The 26,245-nt window shown below is 35.1% G+C and overlaps 1 protein-coding gene across 4 annotated transcripts in view; it reads left to right on the forward strand.

Annotated features, from left to right (window-relative positions):
* Positions 1-26,245, forward strand: part of LOC136032299 (pre-mRNA-processing factor 39-like) — a 180,412-nt gene that overhangs the window by 128,971 nt on the left and 25,196 nt on the right. For 2 of the 4 annotated variants that reach the window (XM_065712581.1, XM_065712582.1), the window contains 3 exons: positions 1,590-1,745; positions 7,503-7,654; positions 22,065-22,201. In XM_065712581.1, coding sequence (XP_065568653.1) covers positions 1,590-1,745; positions 7,503-7,654; positions 22,065-22,201 — 445 coding nt within the window. Of the gene's footprint in view, positions 1-1,256; positions 1,356-1,589; positions 1,746-7,502; positions 7,655-22,064; positions 22,202-26,245 lie in introns of those variants that run through there. The other 2 variants (XM_065712583.1, XM_065712584.1) reach the window with 2 other exon arrangements.

The raw sequence follows: 26,245 nt of genomic DNA on the forward strand, positions 1-26,245 counted from the left end.
CAATTGAGCATTTTCAATGGTTTCGCTATTTTTATTTCCATTTGTAAAAGCCTTTTTATTCATTATTGTCATTGAATAAAATCGACAAAACAACGGAGTTGCCCGGACCTAGATTTGAAAAATAAATTTTGGCTCTATTACCCCTCACATTATCGTGAATTAGAGCCACTCTTTTCCTCCTCATATTTGGGGAAACAATTAAGTGCTCTACATCGTTTCTTCATTAAAAATTGTAACTTGAGACCATTTCATAATTTTAATATTTATAAATCAATAGACACGCCCTAGAAAAATTCTAAGCAGCTCTACTTCATCATTAATCACAAGGTCGGTAATCCCTTCGCAAAGAGAACTGAATACACCATTTAATTCCTAGAATAATTTGGAGTTAAATTTTTTACTGATATTTCCTTTAACTTGGCCAGCCCCTCGACCACATTGAGCCAATTGCTTTAATACTTTTTGATCATTGGCATAAGTTAGTTCTAAAAAGGGGGCTATAAAGTATTTGACCATGGGTGTTGTCAATAGTTAAATAGGAATCGGCAAAAGGCTAGGATTTTCATTCCAATAAAAGAGACAAAAGTAGAAAAACAGAATATATTTTTGTTTCTTTCACATTTCTCGCGCATTTATTTTTACTTCAAATCATTATTTTTACAGCTTTTAACTTCAAATCATTTATTTTTTCCTTTCAAACTCTTTTGATGTTGTTTCCTCCTTAACAGGAGTGTCCTCACAAACTGTTGTTTCTCTTCTGGTCAAGAGAATAAAAAGAAAAAAGAAGAAAAAATTCATATATAACGTTCTCCCTCCTAAATCCTATCTTCTTTCTTTATCTACTTTAAATTTCGAAGTCTCTGTTCTATTTGCCGTATATCAATGTTTCTGATTGGTTTGTTTCAAATATTCTCTGTTTTTAGTTATCTCAAATTTCGTACTTCCTGTCCTATTTGCCGTGCATAAATGTTCCTGATTGGTATGTTTCAAATATTCTCCGTTTTTAGCTACCTTTAATTTCAGACTCCCTGTCCTATTCGCGTGCATCAACGTTCCTGATTGATTTGTTTCAAATATTTTCTGTTTTTAGCTGCCTCAAATTTCGGACTCCCTGTCCTATTCGCGTGCATCAACGTTCCTGATTGATTTGTTTCAAATATTCTCCGTTTTGAGCTACCTTTAATTTCAGACTCCCTCTCCTATTCGCGTGAATCAACGTTCCTGATTGATTTGTTTCAAATATTTTCTGTTTTTAGCTACCTCAAATTTCGTACTTCCTGTCCTATTTGCCGTGCATAAATGTTCCTGATTGGTATGTTTCAAATATTCTACGTTTTTAGCTACCTTTAATTTCAGACTCCCTGTCCTATTCGCGTGCATCAACGTTCCTGATTGATTTGTTTCAAATATTTTCTGTTTTTAGCTGCCTCAAATTTCGGACTCCCTGTCCTATTCGCGTGCATCAACGTTCCTGATTGATTTGTTTCAAATATTCTCCGTTTTGAGCTACCTTTAATTTCAGACTCCCTCTCCTATTCGCGTGAATCAACGTTCCTGATTGATTTGTTTCAAATATTTTCTGTTTTTAGCTACCTCAAATTTCGGACTCACTGTCCTATTCGCCGTGCATCAATGTTCCGGATTGGTTTGTTTCAAATGGCGGCAAGATAATAATAAGTCAAAGTCCAGAAGGGATCTCTTCAATTAGTTTTTCACCTAAATTCTTAACAGACCATGGAATACAGGTAGTTATTTTCACAAATATGTTTAGATAAATTTTAGATAAAATAAATGTCGCGCTGTTTGATAGTTTTGCTTGAATAAGTGAAATATGCATGAATAATGTATATGTAAATAGAGTCAGAGGTATATTCTTTAACACACGCACAAGATCACAATTCTTAGATAAGACTCACAATGTGTCACAAGATAAATAACTAAATCATAAAGTAGCTAAATCATGAGGGAGATTACCCCCCTCCCACGCCTTCCATTTTCCCAAACACATTAAATCAAAATTTTGAGATTACCATTTTGTACAACGTAGTTGAAAGGAGTTGAAATTGTTTCTTTGAGGATGGCACCCCCCCCCCCTCCACCAAAGCCCCCTGGGCAAGGGTTGTAAGTTAGGCCCTGGGGGCATATAAGGTTTATATAGAAAGGGTCACCGTATAAACTTCGGAAGGGGCTCATTGGATTGCTAATCAGAAAATTTAGTGTTCTTATTGAGATTCAGAGTGATGGGAGGGGGGATACCCCCCCCCCCTGTACCTTGTATTTTCCCAAAATACATCTGATAGAAAGTTTGAGATGACTATTTGTTGTCGTAGAAACTTCAAGAAGGCTCATTCGATTGTGGATTGAAATGGCTAGGTGCCCTTTTTAAAAGTCAAAAGTGACTGGAGGGCAACTAACCCCTCCTCTCACGCTCATCATTTCCCCAAACTCATCCGATAAAAAATTTTGAGATAGCTATGTTGTTCAACGTAATTGAAAGATCTGTAAATTATGTCTTTAATGATGACAAATCTCCCACAGCTCAATGGGCAAGGGTTTTAAGTTATGCCCTGGAGGCATATAAGGTATATATCGAAAGGATGATTGTGTAAAATTCGGAGAGGGCTCATTGGATTGGTGATCAGAAGGTCTAGTGCCCTGTTTAATATTGAGAGTAATCGGAGGATACCCCCCCCCACACCTTGTACTTTCCTAAAGTGCATCTAATAGAAATTTTGAGATGGCCAATTATTGTCGTAAAAACTTCAAAAAGAGTTCATTCGTTTGGAAGTTGAAAGGGCTAGTGCCCTTTATAACAGTCGAGAGTGATTGGAGGGCAACTGAACCCCCCCCCGACGCCCACCATTTCTCCAAACACATCCAGTCAAAATTTTGAGTTAGCCATTTTGTTCAACGTAGTTATGAGGTCCAGAAATTCTATCTTTGAGGATAGCAACCCCACCTTCAGAGCCATCACGACAAGGATTGTGAGTTGTGCCCTTGGGGCATATAAGGCTTATATAGAATGGGTGATAGTACAAGCTTTGGAGGGGCCTCATTTGATTGGTAATCAGAAGTTCTGTTCTTTTTAAGATTGAAAGTGGTCAAAGGGTGGATACCCCCGCCCCAAACCTCGCATTTTCCCTAAATACATCTGATACAAATTTTGAGATGGTCATTTGTTGTCGTTGAAACTTCAAAAAAAAGTGTATTTGATTGAAAATCGAAAGGGCTAGTGCCCTTTTGTTGGTCGAAATCGATTGAAGGGCAACAAAACCCCCTCACGCCCATCAATTCCCAAAAATATACAACCAAAATTTGAGATATCTATTTTTTTTAAACGTTACTGGAAGGTCCATAAATAATGTCTTTGAGGATGGGGGCATATAAGGTTTCATAGGCATCGCCATGACGCTGCCTAAGTAAAGAGCAATGTGGGCACAATGTATTTATTTTTTTTTTTTGGTTTTAGACAAGGGCACTTCGTATCGAAGGATTTGTCGTAGGAACATCGAAAAGGGCTCATTCGATTGAAAATTAGAAGAGCTAGTGCCCTTTTTAATAGTCGAAAGTGATTGGAGGGCAACTAACACCCTTCCCGTGCCCACCATTTCCCCAAATACATCAAATCAAAATTTTTAGATGGCCATTTTGTTCAACATAGTTGAAAGGACTGGAAACTATGTATTTGAGGATGATGTCCCCCCTACAGCCCGAGGGCAAGGGTTGTAAGTTATGCCCTTGGAGCAGATAAGGCTTATATAGAAAGGGTGATTGGATAAACTACGGAAGGGGTTTATTGGATTGGTAATCTGAGGTTTTTGAGATTAGGTGGATGGTAGAGTGGATACCACCCCCATACCTCGTATTTTCCCGAAATGTATCTGATAGAAGCTTTGAAATGGCCATTTGTTGTCATAGAAGCTTCGAAAATGCTCTTTCGATTGGGAATTGAAAGGGGTATTGCCCTTTTTAACTGTCGAAAGTGATTGGATGGTAACTAACCCCCCTCCTACGCCCACCATTTTCCAGAGTACGTCCAATCAAAATTTGAGATATCCATTTTGTTCAACGTAATTGAAAGGTCCGAAAATTATGTCTGTGAAAATGAAAATCCCCTCCCCCCACATAGCCCCCAAGGCAAGGGTTGTAAGTTATGCCCTGGGGGCATATAAGGTATATACATTGAAAGGGTGTTGGTACAAACTTCGGAGGGCGCTCATTGGATTGGTAATCAGAAGTTCTAGTGTTCTTTTTAAAATTGAAAATTATTGGAGGGTGGATAACACCCCCCCAAACCTGTTTTTTTTAAATGTATCTGAAAAAAATTTTGAGATGGCCATTTTTTGTCGTAGAAACTTCAGAAAAGGCTCATTCCATTGGATATTGAAAGGGCTAGTGCCGTTTTTATTGGTCAAAAGTTATTGAAGGGCAACAAGCCCCCCCCCCCCGCCCATCAGTTTTCAAAACACCACAAATCAAAATTTTGAGATAACCATTTTGTTCAGCGTAGTTGAAAGGTCTGGAAATTAAGTCTTTGGCGACCCTCATACCTTCTCAAGATCAGAACATAATTTGCCCTTTACTGAAAAAAATGGTTGTGGATTGTCAGTTTAGTATACATATACTGATATTTATTCCTCAAAGTTTAAATAATGTGTTTTATTTATTAAAGTCAAAACATTTAAAACATAATTAAGAGTTAACTTTTAAGAGTCAAAATTGAATCGAGGGATCTCAGCCCCCCCCCTCCCCAATCCGATCATTCCCCAAAATATATCCGATTGAAATTTTAAGAGAGCTACTTCACTCAGCATGAAAGGTCCAGTATTGGGAATGTTAACCTCCCCACAGTCCTCGGGACAAGGACTGTAAGTTAGGCAATTCGTTCATTGTTTACACATAGTATATGTTATTGAGAAACGTGTGCATGTTTGAACTTTACTTTCCTAGGAGATGAAGGGTATTCAGGTGAGCCTTTCCGAGAATGTTGAGGGGAGGGTTGAAATAAATCAAAACACGCTATGTGTATACGGATTGTCAAAATGGTACAACACGGGAATAACTGAGTATATTAATTTGGAAATTCAGGAAATGAAAAGGGAGGTGATCAAAAAGTCAAAATTTGCATGCTATCAGTACTACTACAAACTACTACTGCCACACTACTCCATTTACAGTATTGAGGGGAAACTTGAACTAAATCAAAAGACGCTATGCGCATGCACATTGTCAAAATAACGTATCTGAAGCGTTGATTTGGTTATTAAGTTGATACTTTCAGAGAATACTTAAAGGGGAAGATCATGTCACCAAAAGGCAATATGTGCGCGCTACTGCTAATACCACTGGTACTGAGGCATTTACTGCTACTATTACTTTCTATTGATACTACTCATAGGGCTAAGAGCATTGAGAGGAAAATATGATAACATATACAAAATATGTTTGGAATGCTTTCACACTTCATACTTTCATAAATAAAAATTATCAAAACTTTTAAGGAATAAATATCAGTATATGCCAACTAAACTGACAATCCACGGTCATTTGTTTTTTGCTGTTTTTTTCCAGTAAAGCGCAAATTGTGTTCTGGTTTTGAGAAGGCTTGGGGGTTATCAGCCCTACTCTGTTAATTTTGCTCATTTTGAGTTTGACTTGGCTATTTATTGTAATTTCTGGGGTTTTTTTTTGTGTGTTTCATTTGTTTATAGATAATGATTTGTGGTAGTTTTACGCTTGGAAGATTAGTGACTTCATTTTTGCTCATTCTTGGCTTAATGGAGCTCTTTACTTTTCTTCGAGAAACTTGTTTTGTGGAAAAGTTTTTTAAATTAATGTATTACTATAAACCAAATCAGATCTTATAATCTAATATTTGATAGCACACACAACTTAGTAACACAAATAGTAATCAATGACTCGCCTCCCAACAACAACCAAATTATACTCCTTTCTTCATAAGCCTAGAAGACGTATATTATTTAATTTTTTTTTGCGTGTGATTTTGTGCATGTCTGTAAGTTTTTTTTGTATTCTTTTAACTTAAAACTTTGCTGAGACAGTATCTTGAATCAAAAAAGGTACAAAGCGCCCATATTTTTCAATTTAAGTGTTGTGTAAATACATGATACAGCCTATTATGTATGCTTTCTCTATGGCAACAAATCAGAGAGGAAACTTTCAAGAATCTAAACTTTCAAGAACCCTCAAATCTACCCTGTAATAGCTATTATTTTACTTTTTTTAGTCTTAGATAAATTTGGCATTTTGGTAAATTCGATAAATTTGTCAGAATTTTGTAAATTTGGGCTTTGGTAAATTTGGTATTTCATTGTTATTCCAATAACAATCAGGACGTTTTAACTACTATTAAAACTGAAGCAGAAAATCGGTTTGGAATATGATTAGATCAGGCCGCCTTCTCCTTCCAAATATCCAATAGTTTAATAGTTAAATAAGAATATAACGCGTTATATAGATTATGCAGTGCATATTGTCCTAAGCCTGGAAGACTTACCTCATTTATTTTATGATTTTTGTTTGTTTATTGTGTTTTTTGTGTATGTCCTTATATTGTTTGTGTGTTTTGATTCTTTAACTTAAAATATTGCTGAGATGGTATCTTGAATCAAGAAAGGTACAACGTGCCTATATCTTTGAGTTTAAGTGTGAGGACTTGAATTTCTTAAAATCCATTTTTGTTTATATGACGCTCTTTGAAAAATGAAAAACATAATATCTAAAAAAAAGTCTGAAACATTAAATTCCTAGACTTAACAAGAGAATATCAAAAAAAAATATTGCGCAAGAACTCCGAGTCGTTTGAAATTTAGATTACATATTTAAATTCCCATAAAATATAAATTGCAAAACATTTTTTCCTTTAAGTAAAAGAAAGGCTTAAAATGCATAAAAATATTCCATATATTTGGAAGGAGTAAAAATACGTCAGTTGAAAAATGAATTGACATTAAAATAAAATATAAAAGCTATTCAAGAAAAACTTCTAAATAAAAGTAAAAATTGAACCTTCAAAAACACCTATACTTGACATGAATATAAATATGCAACAAACTAAAGATAAGTTTTAAGTTAAAGCTTTTAGAATATTTAGCGTAAAAAGAAAAAAAAATAAAGTAAAATAACAAGATGAGACGAATATTCAAATTTGTGAGTAGGGACAGTGTCTTTTAGAGGTTGAAAGGGAACTGGATCACTTAAATCTTTTAAGACACTGAACTAATAGAGGTCTGCTTTTTCAAATCTGTTTTATAACAAAAAAGCAAAAAACAATTTATTTTTTTTCTTACAAGCAAACAATATTTTTTTTGGGCAGTTATCTTTGTAAGAAAAAAAATAGATAGGGTTTCAAAAAATTGGCCAAATGGCCTGAAGAATTGTCTCCTAATTACAGCATGAAAAAAAAATCTGGTAAAACTGATCGCGTGGCAAAAATATAAGATTGTGTGGCATTTATGATTCGACTTTTTTTTCACTTTCAGCTACTCTATAGTTCGTTACGAAATATTTCTTGCTGGGTGGAAAAGAATGCAGTGCCCATTGCGTGGCTTGGTCCTTGTGCTTATAGAACTAGCAAACTTCAATTAGAGAAATATGGTGTATGGCCGTCGCCTGTTTGTGATCTCATTTACAGGTGAGCTGCTTAATTGTCTAAGTTTTGTCTCCTATATATAGGTGATAGTGTTGGTTAGAAGTACCCAGTAACTAATCCGAAAACCGTATGTGATGCCAATAGAGTATCCGGGATTTTTTTTTTGGGGGGGGTACACAAAAAATTCTGAAGTCGCATCAAAAATTTGTTTGTATGCATAATTGCTGTGTTTTTATGAGTCATATTTTTGTGGGGGGGGCCAAACTTCGTACTCCCCCTGGATACGGCCTTGTGTGATGCTATAGAATAGATCCTACGGAGCGAATGACATATTTTTCTCCGGAAACGAGATAAGAAATCAGTCGGTTGGTATTGGGATGCTCAAACGAAAGCATGGTTTTTTATCATTTTTTCTAAAGGCAAATATTATATCTCATTATAGCATTATATATATATATATATATATATATATATATATATATATATATATATATATATATATATATATATATATATATATATATATATATATATATATATAAAAGGTAAAGGTAAAGGATACGGCATTAGACTTTACAGTCCCTAGCGGTGGTGCTGATCTCCGTTTCTTGGCCCTTCAGCCAGGAAGTGCAATGGGGGGTTGGGGGCCAACCATCCTGTGCTTTCGCACACCCTTCCTGTTTACCTTCCCCAGATTTCTCCAGGTACCCATTTAAAGCTGGGTCGACTCTGACTAAGCTTACAGAGTCACGCCACTGACTCCCGTCCCAAACTGTATATATATATATATATATATATATATATATATATATATATATATATATATATATATATATATATATATATATATATATATATATATATATAAAGTAATTATTTGATAAAAAAAACTTTTTTCAACTTTAGTAATTTGGACAGGTAAGCACTTGAATGAGGTATTGACCTTTCTTACCCATCCCACCATTTAGGACAAGCAGTACAGCCAAACACAGTAAACCAGAACATCGCAGCTTGGTAAATATAAGCCGTCATAAACTCAAAAGTGGAAACACCTCAAATATAATGGATTTTTTCAAGGGATTACTATCATTCAGGCTCATGTGAGAAATAAACTCTAGTCTTGATGGGTTTTGGCACTTCAAAATTCTTGACCCAGGCATAGTAGCACGCCTGCCGTAAGTTCTTGAAAGGTGAAGAATTATATGCATGTATTATGGTGTTTTGTCTCACAGTGGGAGGATTGACTCGGGAATCTCAAGAAGTTTTCTTTTTTTGCATGTGAGGGAGGGAAAGGGGCCTATATTTTAAGAATGAGCAAACTATTTTTCCCTTGTCCTCATAAAACAGAATACGCTACGTATTTTGTTCTTTTTCGTGCTCGTTTTCCGACAGGCTCTTTCGGTAGTGAATGGTAAAAATAGGAGATAAACGAGGCTTATGGGGATAATATAGTAAAAAACAGAAGATTATTCAATGGAAAGAACAATAAAAATAAACGAAACTAGGGCTACGATCAAATACAAAAATATTAATTAACATGCAGAGATATAACCATGATAAAAAACAGTGAATAAAAACTGAGATAAATCTTATGTCGTATAATAGGCTCTGTATGTCGTTGGGGCCGATGCAAATTAGGATATAAAACATTTCCCAAGTTTCTTAGATAAGGGAAAACAGAGCTTTAAACGCGCCTACATTCATATTTTTTCTCTCGTTTAAAGCATCGAGGACATCTAATAAAACATGTTTTGCAGCCTGGACCCATCTTTCGGCTGTTTATGAATGAATGCTGTGAAATTCTTCTCTTTGTTGTTTCAGGGTTTTAAACCTTTTAGAACTGTATCACTTGGCCAGTGTTGCCACATTAAACTGTGAAATTAAATAGCCGAAACTGACTAGTTGACCTTCACAGCAATTTCGTTCGTAAAATTTCCAATAGTTAGAACCTATTTATTAGAAAAGACAACTACACCTTTTTGAGCTGTTTGATGCAGTGTTTTTTTAGCTTATGTTGTGTTGATTTTTTATCCATTTTTCTCCTTTTGAGTTTAACGCCTGCTTTGACATCAGCTGCATAGCTGCTTATGGAGGCCATTATTGAGTCAGTAAATTAGCTTTATTTGAAGCATATATGGTTGCAGAAATATCCGCTTATCCAATTCAAACAGAGTTTTTATTTCCACTGTCCTTAGTGCTTTAACATAGCTGCATATGGAGGCCTTTATTGAGTCAGTAACTTAGCTTTATTTGAAGCACATATGCTTGCAGAAATATCCGCCTATCCAATTCAAACATAGTTTTTATTTCCACTGTCCTTGGTGCTTTAACTTGGTTGCTTTAACATAGCTGCATATGGAGGCCTTTATTGAGTCAGTAACTTAGCTTTATTTGAAGCATATATGGTTGCAGAAATATCCGCTTATCCAATTCAAACAGAGTTTTTATTTCCACTGTCCTTAGTGCTTTAACATAGCTGCATATGGAGGCCTTTATTGTGTCAGTAACTTAGCTTTATTTGAAGCATATATGGTTGCAGAAATATCCGCTTATCCAATTCAAACAGTTTTTATTTCCACTGTCCTTTGTGCTTTAACTTGGTTGCTTTAACATAGCTGCATATGGAGGCCTTTATTGAGTCAGTAACTTAGCTTTATTTGAAGCACATATGCTTGCAGAAATATCCGCCTATCCAATTCAAACAGAGTTTTTATTTCCACTGTCCTTGGTGCTTTAACTTGGTTGCTTTAACATAGCTGCATATGGAGGCCTTTATTGAGTCAGTAACTTAGCTTTGTTTGAAGCATATATGCTTGCAGAAATATCCGCTTATCCAATTCAAACAGAGTTTTTATTTCCACTGTCCTTAGTGCTTTAACATAGCTGCATATGGAGGCCTTTATTGTGTCAGTAACTTAGCTTTATTTGAAGCATATATGGTTGCAGAAATATCCGCTTATCCAATTCAAACAGTTTTTATTTCCACTGTCCTTGGTGCTTTAACTTGGTTGCTTTAACATAGCTGCATATGGAGGCCTTTATTGAGTCAGTAACTTAGCTTTATTTGAAGCACATATGCTTGCAGAAATATCCGCCTATCCAATTCAAACAGAGTTTTTATTTCCATTGTCCTTGGTGCTTTAACTTGGTTGCTTTAACATAGCTGCATATTGAGGCCTTTATTGAGTCAGTAACTTAGCTTTATTTGAAGCACATATGCTTCCAGAAATATCCGCCTATCCAATTCAAACAGAGTTTTTATTTCCACTGTCCTTGGTGCTTTAACTTGGTTGCTTTAACATAGCTGCATATGGAGGCCTTTATTGAGTCAGTAACTTAGCTTTGTTTGAAGCATATATGCTTGCAGAAATATCCGCTTATCCAATTCAAACATAATTTTTATTTCCACTGTCCTTAGTGCTTTAACATAGCTGCATATGGAGGCCTTTATTGTGTCAGTAACTTAGCTTTATTTGAAGCATATATGGTTGCAGAAATATCCGCTTATCCAATTCAAACAGTTTTTATTTCCACTTTCCTTGGTGCTTTAACTTGGTTGCTTTAACATAGCTGCATATGAAGGCCTTTATTGAGTCAGTAACTTAGCTTTATTTGAAACACATATGCTTGCAGAAATATCCGCCTATCCAATTCAAACAGAGTTTTTATTTCCACTGTCCTTGGTGCTTTAACTTGGTTGCTTTGACATAGCTGCATATGGAGGCCTTTATTGAGTCAGTAACTTAGCTTTATTTGAAACACATATGCTTGCAGAAATATCCGCCTATCCAATTCAAACAGAGTTTTTATTTCCACTGTCCTTGGTGCTTTAACTTGGTTGCTTTGACATAGCTGCATATGGAGGCCTTTATTGAGTCAGTAACTTAGCTTTATTTGAAGCACATATGCTTGCAGAAATATCCGCCTATCCAATTCAAACAGAGTTTTTATTTCCACTGTCCTTGGTGCTTTAACTTGGTTGCTTTAACATAGCTGCATATGGAGGCCTTTATTGAGTCAGTAACTTAGCTTTGTTTGAAGCATATATGCTTGTAGAAATATCCGCTTATCCAATTCAAACAGAGTTTTTATTTCCACTGTCCTTAGTGCTTTAACATAGCTGCATATGGAGGCCTTTATTGTGTCAGTAACTTAGCTTTATTTGAAGCATATATGTTGCTTTAACATAGCTGCATATGGAGGCCTTTATTGAGTCAGTAACTTAGCTTTGTTTGAAGCATATATGCTTGCAGAAATATCCGCTTATCCAATTCAAACATAATTTTTATTTCCACTGTCCTTAGTGCTTTAACATAGCTGCATATGGAGGCCTTTATTGTGTCAGTAACTTAGCTTTATTTGAAGCATATATGGTTGCAGAAATATCCGCTTATCCAATTCAAACAGTTTTTATTTCCACTTTCCTTGGTGCTTTAACTTGGTTGCTTTAACATAGCTGCATATGGAGGCCTTTATTGAGTCAGTAACTTAGCTTTATTTGAAACACATATGCTTGCAGAAATATCCGCCTATCCAATTCAAACAGAGTTTTTATTTCCACTGTCCTTGGTGCTTTAACTTGGTTGCTTTAACATAGCTGCATATGGAGGCCTTTATTGAGTCAGTAACTTAGCTTTATTTGAAGCACATATGCTTGCAGAAATATCCGCCTATCCAATTCAAACAGAGTTTTTATTTCCACTGTCCTTGGTGCTTTAACTTGGTTGCTTTAACATAGCTGCATATGGAGGCCTATATTGAGTCAGTAACTTAGCTTTATTTGAAACACATATCCTTGCAGAAATATCCGCCTATCCAATTCAAACAGAGTTTTTATTTCCACTGTCCTTGGTGCTTTAACTTGGTTGCTTTAACATAGCTGCATATGGAGGCCTTTATTGAGTCAGTAACTTAGCTTTGTTTGAAGCATATATGCTTGTAGAAATATCCGCTTATCCAATTCAAACAGAGTTTTTATTTCCACTGTCCTTAGTGCTTTAACATAGCTGCATATGGAGGCCTTTATTGTGTCAGTAACTTAGCTTTATTTGAAGCATATATGGTTGCAGAAATATCCGCTTATCCAATTCAAACAGTTTTTATTTCCACTGTCCTTGGTGCTTTAACTTGGTTGCTTTAACATAGCTGCATATGGAGGCCTTTATTGAGTCAGTAACTTAGCTTTGTTTGAAGCATATATGCTTGCAGAAATATCCGCTTATCCAATTCAAACAGAGTTTTTATTTCCACTGTCCTTAGTGCTTTAACATAGCTGCATATGGAGGCCTTTATTGTGTCAGTAACTTAGCTTTATTTGAAGCATATATGGTTGTAGAAATATCCGCTTATCCAATTCAAACAGAGTTTTTATTTCCACTGTCCTTGGTGCTTTAACTTGGTTGCTTTAACATAGCTGCATATGGAGGCCTTTATTGAGTCAGTAACTTAGCTTTATTTGAAGCATATATGGTTGCAGAAATATCCACTTATCCAATTCAAACAGAGTTTTTATATCCACCGTCCTTGGTGCTTTAACTTTTTGATATTTGAGCGTGTAGCTAAATAATCTGGCTTCATTTCTATATATTTTATCTAAAACCAAAGGACATTTTCAAAATTCTACCGGGGAGAAAAAATACGTTTTTGATTGCTTTTTTAATTTTCAGATCTATCCATCCATCAATTTATTTCGCCAAAATTATATTGTTGCTAAGGTTTTTTCTTAGAAAATTATCTAAACATGCTGAAAACAAATTCTTGAATGTTTCTGGCGTATTTTTGTCGTTAAAAGCAATACGAAACAAGAAATGCTGAAAAAAAAATGCTTACAATTCTTAAAAAGAAAGGTAAATCAAGTTTAAAAAATATTATATTTTAGGTGGATATTGCAAAATGTAAAGAAATGCAAGCGAGAAACAGAAAATAGAAATGCAAAAACAAGAAATGCAGAAAAAGAAAAAAGAATGGGGGAAAATATAATTAAAAAAAAAATAATGCAAAACAAGTTTAAAAAATATAATATGGTAGATAGATATTTCAAAATGTATTGAAATGTAAACGCGAAAAAGGAAAAGAAATGCAAAAACAAGAAATACCGGAGAAGAAAACAAGAAATACAAAAGTAAAAACTACAATTCTTGAAAAATAAATGCCAAACAAGCTTCAAAAATATAATATGGTAGATGGAAATTGCAAAATGTAAAAAAATACAAACGCAATAAAGAAAAAAGAAATGCAAAAACAAGAAATACCATTCTTAAAAAAGAAATACAAACTCAAAAAATGAAAAGTAAATGCAAAACTAGAAAATTCATTTCTACAAAATAAATTCACAACAAGTTTCGAAAATATAATATGGTTGTTGGACAAAGTTCAACCTGAGCTACAGAATTACAGGTGAAGTGTCTGTGGGGGCTTTAAAACGGTAACGAATTGGACATTATCCAAATCATTTTCAGTGGCATAACTTCGTCAAAATCCTCCGAGGGGGGGGGGGGTTGAGTTGCAGCGAATTTTCCCAAATCAAGAAGCCAAGTTGCGTAATCATATTGTTAAACTGAACAAGCGCGCCAAGAGGCAGTATGCGAGGGATAAAATTACTCCCTTACTCACAATAGACCCCCACAAATGGCATTCCTTAGTAAAAAGACTTACCGGTAAGACAACACTCAGAGCTCTAAGGCTTCTCAAAGAGAACGGTACCTTGGCCTCAGCTAATGAAATCAATTCTTTTTTTGCTGACATTTGTACCACATTTCCATCAATCAACAAATCAGAAATTGATACTATCATTGCTGGTGCAGAGATTGATGACGTATGTGAAGTCTGAATTCACTGTTTATAAGGAACTCCTAAGACTAAAAGCGAACTGTGCGTCCTACCCAGGTGAGCTTCCAGTAAAGTTGTGACGCGAATTCGCCATTTTTCTTGCTAAGCCACTCTTCTATACCAATGTTTCCGTCAGCAAGTATTCCCTAGTGCTTGGAAAAGAGCATATATCCGCGTTATTCCAAAAGTAAGGTTTCCAAAATCTTGTGGTCAACTCCGGCCTATATCAATAACTCCGAACCTTTCTAAAGTGGCAGAAACGTTTATTTACCGCAAACTTATGTCACAGGTCTCTGCACATCTAGACCCGTATCATTATGGATGCTTAAGAGGCAGCAGCACAGCTGTTTATTTAGTACGGATGTACCATCTCATTGTCGAGTGGCTCGACCGAGGAAGTCCTATAGTCGACCTTCTCCTCGTAGACTACCGAAAGGCTTTTCATCTTATTCGCCATTCCGTTGCTATCACAAATCTACGCATGGGTGCGCTTAAACATATTGTACTTTTAGTGATCAATTTTTTACAAGCCCGCTATCAGTGCGTTTACAGTCTTTTCCCAGGAGATACCGACTCCGAATGGGTCGAGCTTACATGCGGAGCCCCACAAGGTACTAAGCTCGCTAGTCTACTGTTTTTGGTAGTGATAAACTTCATCCTTTCCGGCTATGAAGAAAGATTTAAGTATGTAGACGACTTGTCAGTCAGCTGAAGTACATTGTTGAGAAGTCTGGGGCTGTTCCCCAATTCTGTAACGAAATAATCAACAACTTTAAAGATGAATGTACTGCGAACAGCCTCTAAATCAACGAAGGAAAGACTAAAATCCTTTGCTTTAATCCCCTGAAGAGAGACTTTGTGTGCCCTCCTCCTCCTTACCCTAGTGAATCTTCGGCAGTAGTGCTTGGTGTCAAGTTTAGCATCGACTGCTCTTTCAGCCTTCATGTCGATACAATTATCAAATAGGCAAATAGTGCGATGCGGACACTTATACTAATGCGTCAATTTGGTTTCTCAGTGGCACAACTAAGGATAGCCTATCTCACTTACATCCGACCAATTTTAGAGTATGCATGTCCCGTATTGGGCCCACAAGTCAATAATACTATTTCCCTAAGTGACCAGCTTGAGTCAATACAAAAAAGAGCAGTCAAAGTAATATTGTGCGATGCTTTTACTGAATATAAGTCAGCATTATCTACTTTACAAATTCCCTCTCTCCAAGAGCGTCCTCTCAGTTTGGTCCTTGAATTTGGCCAATATCTTCTCAGAAGTGATAAACACAGATCGATACTACCACCAGTTTTAGTGAAACATCGAAGTACTAGGTCGAAGAACACTGACAGATTAGCAGCACCTCCTTCACGCACAAATCGTTTTTCCAGCTCATTCATCCCTTTCTTTGTATCAAAGTATAACAATTGTTGATTTAATCCTATTCGTCTTCTGATTTTTTCGTTGTTTGATTTAATCCTTTTTTTCTATTCTATTTGATTCTATAAAATAACGGGAAAAAATGAAAAATGAGCCATATAATATCATAAAGGCAAATATATATTAAAATAAAAAGTGACCCATGTCTATAGATGCTTGAATTATGTAGGCTTATATAACTTTTTACAATTTTTTTGAAAAAACTACATTCCAGCGGGGGGGGGGGGCAAACTGGTGTTCGAAGTGGGTAGTTCCCTTCTTTCAATCATAGCAAATTACGCCCCTGCTCATTTTCATTTATATTCACTGACTGTCGAGAAAAAATTGCATTTGTTATTCTTCTTTTTTTGAATACTCATTGACATCCAAAAATTATTAATTGTTCAAGAATGTTTAGTGTAAAATACATATTCCTTTACTTTAATCTTTTTATTCTAGGAGCCGGTGACAGGAGTCAGTCCTATGGTTTAAAGGGGCACAGACCTGGAAAAATGTTGGCAATCCCCAACTCAAAGGCACTTTTAAAAACACATTTGTTCGTAAAATCAAATAGACGCTGCGCATTTTCACGCTTAGTTTTTACTAGTACTACTACTAACAACTCACCACAGCACCAAGCCACCTAAGGCCAACACAGCTACGCACGCTCCTCCATCCCAATCTATTTGAGGCCTCCCTCTTTACACCCTCCGAGGAAGTTCCCATTTCCCTTAAATCTTTCTTTATGACATCCTCTTACCCCAATCGCAGATGACCTGCTTTCTCATTAGCCCTAGAGGGTTGGCCGAAAAGGACAATCTTTGGTAATCTGTCATCCTTCATCCGCAGAACATGCCCTAGCCATCTCAACCTTTCTTTCATTATAACCCTATAAAGTGGGATTTGACCCCACTTTTCGTGCAGCCTACTGTTTGAAATACGGTCAGTCAGCTGCGTACTTAGAACAATCCGTAAGCAATTTCTCTGGAAAACATCTAGCAAATCTTTATCCGCTTTTCGCAGCGCCCAAGCTTCAGAGCCATATTTGACCACTGTCATCACTATACCTTCCAATATTCTAATCTTGGTTTGCAGACTTATCTTCCTATTCTTCTGTACTTTTTTTTTAACTGTGAAAAAACAATTTGACCCATGGCTATTCTACTTTCAACATCTTCACTACTCTTAACGTCTTTACTAATAATACTACCAAGGTAAGTGAACCTGTCCACCTGATCAATCTTTTCGTCACCCAACGTCACTTTTCCATCTTCACTTATTCCTAGCCTTAGTGACTTAATCTTCTTAACATTTATTTTCAAACCTATTCTAGCACTCTGAACTCGCAAAACTTCTAAAAGTTCATTCATTTTGCTTCCACGTGCATCTAGGATGCTTAACTCATAAACATAATCTAAGTCCAGGACAGTTTTTCCTCCCCATTTGATTCCATGGTCTCCCATTGCCTTTGCTATGTTTTTAAGACAAAATCCATCAAAATGATCCATATAAAGGGGGATAGAACACAACCCTGTTTAACTCATGTTGTAATGCGAAACCAGTTGCTAACCTCATTTTCTACCTTAAACACAGAGTGTTATTCTCGTACATAACACTAATCACTTGAATGTATTTTTCTGGTATACTATATAAGGATAAGACCTTTGCTAACGCTCTTCTATCAACAGAATCGAAAGCTTGCTCATAATCAATAAAACTGAGGACCAAAGGTGTTTGACAACAAAGGGACTTCTCAATTATTAACCTAAGAGTGAAAATTTGGTCGACACGTCCTCTGCCTTTTCTAAAACCGCACTGTTCTTCTCTTAAACTTTGTCTACAGCATCTCTCAGTCTAAAAAATACTATATTACTAAGCAATTTTCTACCAACAGAGACCAGATTAATGCCTCGATAATTACCACACTCATTCTTATCACCTTTCTTATACAGTGGTTTAATCAAGGTTTTCTTAAAATCGTTAGGTACTTCCTCTTTTTCAAAAATCATGTTAATAATCTTCAGTAACTTATTGCTAACCTCAGAGCCCTCATATTTAAGAAACGCACTTACCACACTATCAGCGCCTGGAGCCTTATTATTTTTTTAATCCTTTTAGTACTGTCGCAAATTCTTCCTCACAAAACAAATCTTCCTTCACATCTAAGGTATCACAAACTTTTTCATTTTCTTCTATATCTTTTCCTGCAACTCTATCGCAGCTTAGCACATTCTCAAAATGTTCTGCCCATCTCTCTTTAATTCTTTCCTTATCACTAGTTGTGGCCCCGTTTCTATCTTTAACTTGAACAGGGTGGGATTGAATACTCCCTCACAATTTATTAACATGCCAGTAGAATATTTTATTATTAGGCCGTCTAGCTGTTTCTTACAGAACCTCGGCAATTTTACTCATGACCTCCACTTCACATTTTTTATCCCCTCCTAAGGTCATATTCACAAATTGTTCACATATTATTCCCCAAAATTATTCGATCTATCTTCCAGTCAAATTTCAAACTCTCCAGTTTAGTATTGAACTGTTTCTGGAAAGTGTCTCTCAAATTCTCATCCTGGAATATACCAACACCGTAATTTCATGGGAAGTTGTTAGCCTTCCGAAATTTCAGCTTTAAATTAACCCTAGACGCTACTAGATGGTGATCTTTACTTTTAACATCAATAACAGCACTCCTATATACCCTTGTATCTTGTATTGATCCTGCCAGTCTTTGATTCACAATAATATAATCAATAAGGTTTGCTGTCTTACCATCACATGGTTGCCATCTTAATTTATGGGCCATTTTATGACCAAACACCGTATTAGTTATAACTAGATTTTTATACCTACAAAATTGCAACTGTCCGTCATTACTGTTTTCTTTTCCTACTTCAAATTTACCCCAGCTAAGATACCATCTATCCCTGTTTCTATCGATGTAGAGTTAAATCTCCTAATAAAAACACCATATTTCTACCTGGGACCCTGTCTATTTGCTCCTGTAACTGTAAGTAAAATGTATCTCAGTCACTAGTATCTCCATTAGTCGCTTCTACATGGGTATATACTAATATAATTGATACCCTGAATTTTTTAGTCATAAAATGAGCGATTAGTACTCTATTTATTAATACCATCACAGCCTAAACAAGATTTAGCAGCTTCCTTATTCATCATGAGCCCTACTCCTTGTCTATGTACCCCATCCTTCCTGCCTGAGTAAACCAATTTGTATTGCCTAGTTTCATGTTTCCTACCCTTGGGATATGAGTTTCTGAGACTTCTAGTAAGTCCAGTTCGAATCGTCTAAATTCGTCAGTCAAAATGTCGATACGATAGTTATTTTTAACGTCGTAACATTCCATGTTCCAATTTTCATATTCTTTAAATCGTTGAAATTATTTTGGCCTCATGAAAAACAATGGTCCTGGATACCTACTACTACGGATACTACTACGGGGAGGCAACCCATAGTAGATAAGTTAGCTATGAAGAAGTTTTCCAGCGGAAGTTTTTACCAGTGGAAGTACCCCCTCCCCTCCCGCACCTATTCCTTATTTTCTTAATATAGTTACCAATATTTTTAGATTTTTCGTTGTTCTGAGAACCATCCATGTGAAGGGTGCTAAATATCCAAATCTTTCGTTTGAAGAGTTTGAGGTGTGTGTATTTCTCTCAAAAATATAAAAGTAGAGTTCCTCCATAACCACTGGTGGCCCTTAGGGCTTCAAATAGGTGTCTCTGTTGACCAATCTGTAAGCCTGTTGCCCATCATTGTGGCCCAGACTTGAACCCTAGGAAATCCTTTTTTTCTCTGCTGATCTTCAATCTCCTGTGCTACTACAGTCATATTTCTCTTGCTAGTGGGAAATAAACTGGAGGTTTTTTTCACAAAATGTAAGAATGTAACATTTATTTACTCAAGAAAATAATCAATTTGTTTCCAAAAATTCAGCAGTAGGAACTGCTTAATGATCAAAAAAGATAATTTTTGGAGGAAAAAATTATGGTAAATTCTAGAAATAGGATGAACTGTTTACTATGGGTGAGTTTCAAAAACCGAGAATCATTAATTATTATTATCTGTTTACCTTTATCCTAAAATAAATCTAGGAAATAATTCCTTTATCCAAACATTTTGGTTTTTCTAAATGGGCCATTTTTTATATTTTTATTATTTGGCACTTTAAAACACAAATGCTATCAAACAATCAATTATTGAATTGATAATTGGCACCCTAAACAGGTTCCAATTTCGGAGGGGATCGGATCCCCCTTAAATATTTTATCTGCTTTTTTGTATTTTCAGTAAAAGAAATTGAAAAAATGACTTTTAAATCATTATATATTCTGTTATTACCCTTATTCTAAAATGTCTCATAACTGCAGAGTTCTGCTCTTTATATTGTTTACAATATTTGAAGGTTGTTAATATTTTAGTTCTTTCTTTACTTGTAGTATATAGAATTGGCCAAACATTTTATTTTCTGGTGTTTTGAAACGCAAATTATTGTAAATAGATTAAATATTTACAGTTGTCCTCTGGAATTCATCCTGTATTTTTGCTAAACGGGCACTTCTATCCTTGAGTAAGCCCCTGCCTCAAATTTAGAGTGGGATAGTCCAGTCCCAAACAGGGGCTCCAATTTGGGAGCAGTCGATCACCTCCCACCAACGATCTGAAAAATGCCTTTTTTGTACCTTCTTTAAGAAAATAGAGAAAATCTTTTCCCTCTTATTCTTACTTTTGGTGAGTTGGCCCCATTAGTCTCAAACCAAAATCTCTCATTGTATTTTTCTTTGTTGGTACTAACAATTAAGCAATCATTTGTGTTCTTTTTTGCAAGTGTTTGAAGCACTTGTCACTAACTTTCTAAAAAGTCAAAAGCAGCACGTTGAATTAACTTAACGTACAATTTTTTTTGCAGAATTTCAGTTCGAAATTGCTTCACTCTTTCCTCACTTTCACGCTGTCATTGTTCAGTGTTTCGTCACAAAAGTGTTTCGTCAGCTCATTCTCCTCATTTTGATTCATCATCCCATCACGACTATATTTCTACAATCTACAATATTTCGAATCTCCTATTTGCTGGTTACTTGTTAATATGGGAACAGGGCAGATCCAGAAGACTGGGGGGCTATACCCCTTCGCTTAGGTCCAGTTTTCCCTTAAAAATGTGTCGACCAAAAATGTCATCAAATTTGTGTAATGTTTCAACAATATCGTATTCACTTTGTTGGTCATCCATCAAATGATCTAAAAATATCTTTATGAAGACTTTAAATCCTGACGCAAAATATTTGAAGTCCAGAGATACAGCTTCAATTCAAACAGAGGTCTTCTCTCAAGTCGTTATAGGTAAAAGCAAGAAACCTTGTTTCTTGTTTCCATGGCTCATTTTTTCCATGGGGGAGAGTATTGGCCCCATGCCTCAAGATTTATTTGCCCTCAGATGCAAAGAAACTTCCTCTTTTTGTATTTTAAATAAAAACACCCTTTTTTGTAGCCTCATATACATATACATCCTCCATATACATATACATATCCATATACATATACATCCTCATAATACATAAGCTGTATTAAAGATAAATAAGTAGTAAGAACATAGTCTTTTAATCTTACAGATCAATCAATCATCAATCATTTTATTAATACTAAAACACTATTACAAAAGTAAAAATGTTATTCGGTCTAAGAAGCTTTGCTTGTTATGGGCCATACAACACAATAATCGAACACTAAAAGAACCATAAACAATACCCTAAGGCAAACAATACATATGAAATAAAGATGAAGGAGAATAAAAACTAGTATACAGTAAAACAAAAACTGGTAGTAATTACAATAATAGAAATAAGTAGAAACCAAGAAAGTAGAGAAACAGGAAAGACGAAGTTGACATTAGAATATCAGAAAAAAAGGCAAATAAACAAAGACTTTAAAAGTTAAGAAGATTCCTAATAATAGGAGAAAAAGAATAGGAGAGACAGATATCAGTTGGGAAAGAATTCTAAAAAGGTGAAACAATAGGAAAATAGAAAACATGAAAAATAAAAACAAAGGAGAGAGAGAGAAGTTACTAAACTGGAAAGACCCGACGAAAAACTACCGTTGCAGAAAGAAATAGAGGGTCTTTTTCAGCTTTTACGGGACCATGTATAGTACGTTTTTTCTTTACACGTTTAATATACGTTTTGGTTGCAGATTGATTTCTGAGACATCTCACCAATGGAACAGCTGCCTGGCGTACTTTCTTCAATCGGGCTACAGTTTCGTTGATTGGTCAGAGGAACTTCCCGCGTCAGCAGGGAAAGATCAACCTGTTGCTCTTGTTCTTTTAGGTTTGGACTTTTTCTCTTCGTTGCTAATAGGAAGTCGTGCTCTAATTACTTCAAAACTAAATTCAAATCAATTTTAGATTATTTAAATTACCAGGGGATAGATTTTTAACCACTCCCCCCATATCGATATTTTACGAATATTTTCCTATTTGTTTTGGCAGAATTTGTTGGTTTTCTGGTGTTTAAGACTAACTTGTTCTCCTCCCAAAGCATGGGACCCCTCCGCCAGGTATAAATCTCTACATTGATGCCGCTTTCAAAAATTAGAACTATAAAAAATAAGGACAAAAATTAGGGTAAAATGAATTACTTAATTTTACGGTAGCTTCCATATTTCTTAGTTTCTGTTTCACCCAAGTTACTGATTAAAAATCAAAGCTAAGATAAAATTGCAATAAGAATAAATAATTTTTGTTTTAAACAAATTTTTCCTGGTGACTTTTTTTTAATAAGACATGGGTTACTTGCTATTCATCATTTGCATACCTTATGCGTATGTCTGACTGTATATTTTGAAGGAGAAAGATTAGAAGCTTTTTTTACGTAATTAGACAATATTAAGCCATACAAGAGGTCCATAACGACTAATTACGAAAGAATGCCTAAATGGAACTCTAGAATCATAAGTACTTCTAGATAATCCTAGGTACTCCCAGACTCATAAGTTATATTACACATGTCTTGTATTGTGATCATGACTATCTACATTATATTTAAAAAGACCTTTAAAAGTGGAGGCTACCAGCAGATACAAATATTATATAAGAATATGAATGACAACTAGTAGGCTTCAGAGTATTTGAAAAGTCAAACCCCTTCTAACATTTGCCTTAAAATGCCCTAAAGTCATTAGCCCTTCTAACATTTGCCTTAAAATGCCCTTAAGTCATTAGCCCTTCTAACATTGTTAATCAAATGAAAAGAAGGAATTTCTGCAGCCTCTTTACTTCAAGAGCTAATGAAAAGCCAGGTATGTATCGGAAAAAAGGAGAGGGTTTGTCTTTATTCTTGATAAATGATCATATTGGGAAATTGCAAGTCAATGTAGTCTCTTAATGCAACGTATTGTTTGAAAAAAGTCCTTGTTCCGCTGATAATCAAATGAAAAGGAGAAATTTTCGCAACCTCCCTAAAACTAGAGCTAATGAAGACCTACGTGTATGTCGGTAAAAAAAGAAAAAGATGAGCTTGTCACTTGCTGATCTCGATACACCCTTCTACTGCGAGAGCAAATGGAAAGCCTTATAGATCAGAGATTTTAGTTATCTCCATAAAGCGAGAGCTATGTGTAAGACAATAAGAAAGAAAGAAAAAGCTGGACTTGTCACTTGCTGATTTCGACACACTCTTCTACTGCGAAAGCTAATGAAAAGTCATGTGTAGATCAGCAAACAGAAGAAAGATTTGGGTTTGTCACTCTAATTTTGACATGTTATCATATTGGAAAATGGCAATACAACGTACTTTCTTAATGCAACGTAGTATTTGAACATTAAAAATCTTTTTTCTATTGGTAATTAAATAAAAAGAAGAGATTTTAGTTACCCCCATAAAGCGAGAGCTGTTTTTAAGACAATAAGAAAGAAAGAAAAAGATGGACTTGTCACTTTCTGTTCTCAACATGTTATCATAGTGGAAAATAGCAATACAACGTACTTTCTTAATGCAACGTAGTATTTGAATAGTCAAAGTCTTTTTTCTATTGATAATCAAATGAGAAGAAGAGATTTTAGTTACCCCCATAAAGCGAGAGCTATGTTTAAGACAATAAGAAAGAAAGAAAAAGGTGGACTTGTCACTTTCTAATCTCGACATGTTATCATAGTGGAAAATGGTAATACAACGTACTTTCTTAATGCAACGTAGTATTTGAATAGTAAGAGTCTTTTTTCTATTGATAATCAAATGAGAAGAAGAGATTTTAGTTACCCCCATAAAGCGAGAGCTATGTTTAAGACAATAAGAAAGAAAGAAAAAGGTGGACTTGTCACTTTCTAATCTCGACATGTTATCATAGTGGAAAATGGCAATACAACGTACTTTCTTAATGTAACGTAGTATTTGAATAGTAAAAGTCTTTTTTCTATTGATAATCAAATGAGAAGAAGAGATCCCCATAAACCGAGAGCTATGTTTAAGACAATAAGAAAGAAAGAAAAAGGTGGACTTGTTACTTTCTAATCTCGACATGTTATCATAGTGGAAAATGGCAATACAACGTACTTTCCTAATGCAACGTAGTATTTGAATAGTAAAAGTCTTTTTTCTATTGATAATCAAATGAGAAGAAGAGATTTTAATTATCCCCATAAAGCGAGAGCTATGTTTAAGACAATAAGAAAGAAAGAAAAAGGTGGACTTGTTACTTTCTAATCTCAACATGTTATCATAGTGGAAAATAGCAATACAACGTACTTTCTTAATGCAACGTAGTATTTGAATAGTAAGAGTCTTTTTTCTATTGATAATCAAATGAGAAGAAGAGATTTTAGTTACCCCCATAAAGCGAGAGCTATGTTTAAGACGATAAGAAAGAAAGAAAAAGGTGGACTTGTCACTTTCTAATCTCGACATGTTATCATAGTGGAAAATGGTAATACCACGTACTTTCTTAATGCAACGTAGTATTTGAATAGTAAGAGTCTTTTTTCTATTGATAATCAAATGAGAAGAAGAGATTTTAGTTACCCCCATAAAGCGAGAGCTATGTTTAAGACAATAAGAAAGAAAGAAAAAGGTGGACTTGTCACTTTCTAATCTCGACATGTTATCATAGTGGAAAATGGCAATACAACGTACTTTCTTAATGCAACGTAGTATTTGAATAGTAAAAGTCTTTTTTTTTATTGATAATCAAATGAGAAGAAGAGATCCCCATAAACCGAGAGCTATGTTTAAGACAATAAGAAAGAAAGAAAAAGGTGGACTTGTTACTTTCTAATCTCGACATGTTATCATAGTGGAAAATGGCAATACAACGTACTTTCCTAATGCAACGTAGTATTTGAATAGTAAAAGTCTTTTTTCTATTGATAATCAAATGAGAAGAAGAGATTTTAATTATCCCCATAAAGCGAGAGCTATGTTTAAGACAATAAGAAAGAAAGAAAAAGGTGGACTTGTCACTTTCTAATCTCGACATGTTATCATAGTGGAAAATGGCAATACAACGTACTTTCTTAATGCAACGTAGTATTTGAATAGTAAAAGTCTTTTTTCTATTGATAATCAAATGAGAAGAAGAGATTTTAGTTACCCCCATAAAGCGAGAGCTATGTTTAAGACAATAAGAAAGAAAGAAAAAGGTGGACTTGTCACTTTCTAATCTCAACATGTTATCATAGGGGAAAATGGTAATACAACGTACTTTCTTAATGCAACGTAGTATTTGAATAGTAAGAGTCTTTTTTCTATTGATAATCAAATGAGAAGAAGAGATTTTAGTTACCCCCATAAAGCGAGAGCTATGTTTAAGACGATAAGAAAGAAAGAAAAAGGTGGACTTGTCACTTTCTAATCTCGACATGTTATCATAGTGGAAAATGGTAATACCACGTACTTTCTTAATGCAACGTAGTATTTGAATAGTAAGAGTCTTTTTTCTATTGATAATCAAATGAGAAGAAGAGATCTTAGTTACCCCCATAAAGCGAGAGCTATGTTTAAGACAATAAGAAAGAAAGAAAAAGGTGGACTTGTCACTTTCTAATCTCGACATGTTATCATAGTGGAAAATGGCAATACAACGTACTTTCTTAATGCAACGTAGTATTTGAATAGTAAAAGTCTTTTTTCTATTGATAATCAAATGAGAAGAAGAGATTTTAATTATCCCTATAAAGCGAGAGCTATGTTTAAGACAATAAGAAAGAAAGAAAAAGGTGGACTTGTCACTTTCTAATCTCGACATGTTATCATAGTGGAAAATGGCAATACAACGTACTTTCTTAGTGCAACGTAGTATTTGAATAGTAAAAGTCTTTTTTCTATTGATAATCAAATGAGAAGAAGAGATTTTAATTATCCCCATAAAGCGAGAGCTAT

This window comes from Artemia franciscana, chromosome 10 (assembly GCF_032884065.1).
Source record: "Artemia franciscana chromosome 10, ASM3288406v1, whole genome shotgun sequence".
NCBI lineage: Eukaryota > Metazoa > Arthropoda > Branchiopoda > Anostraca > Artemiidae > Artemia > Artemia franciscana.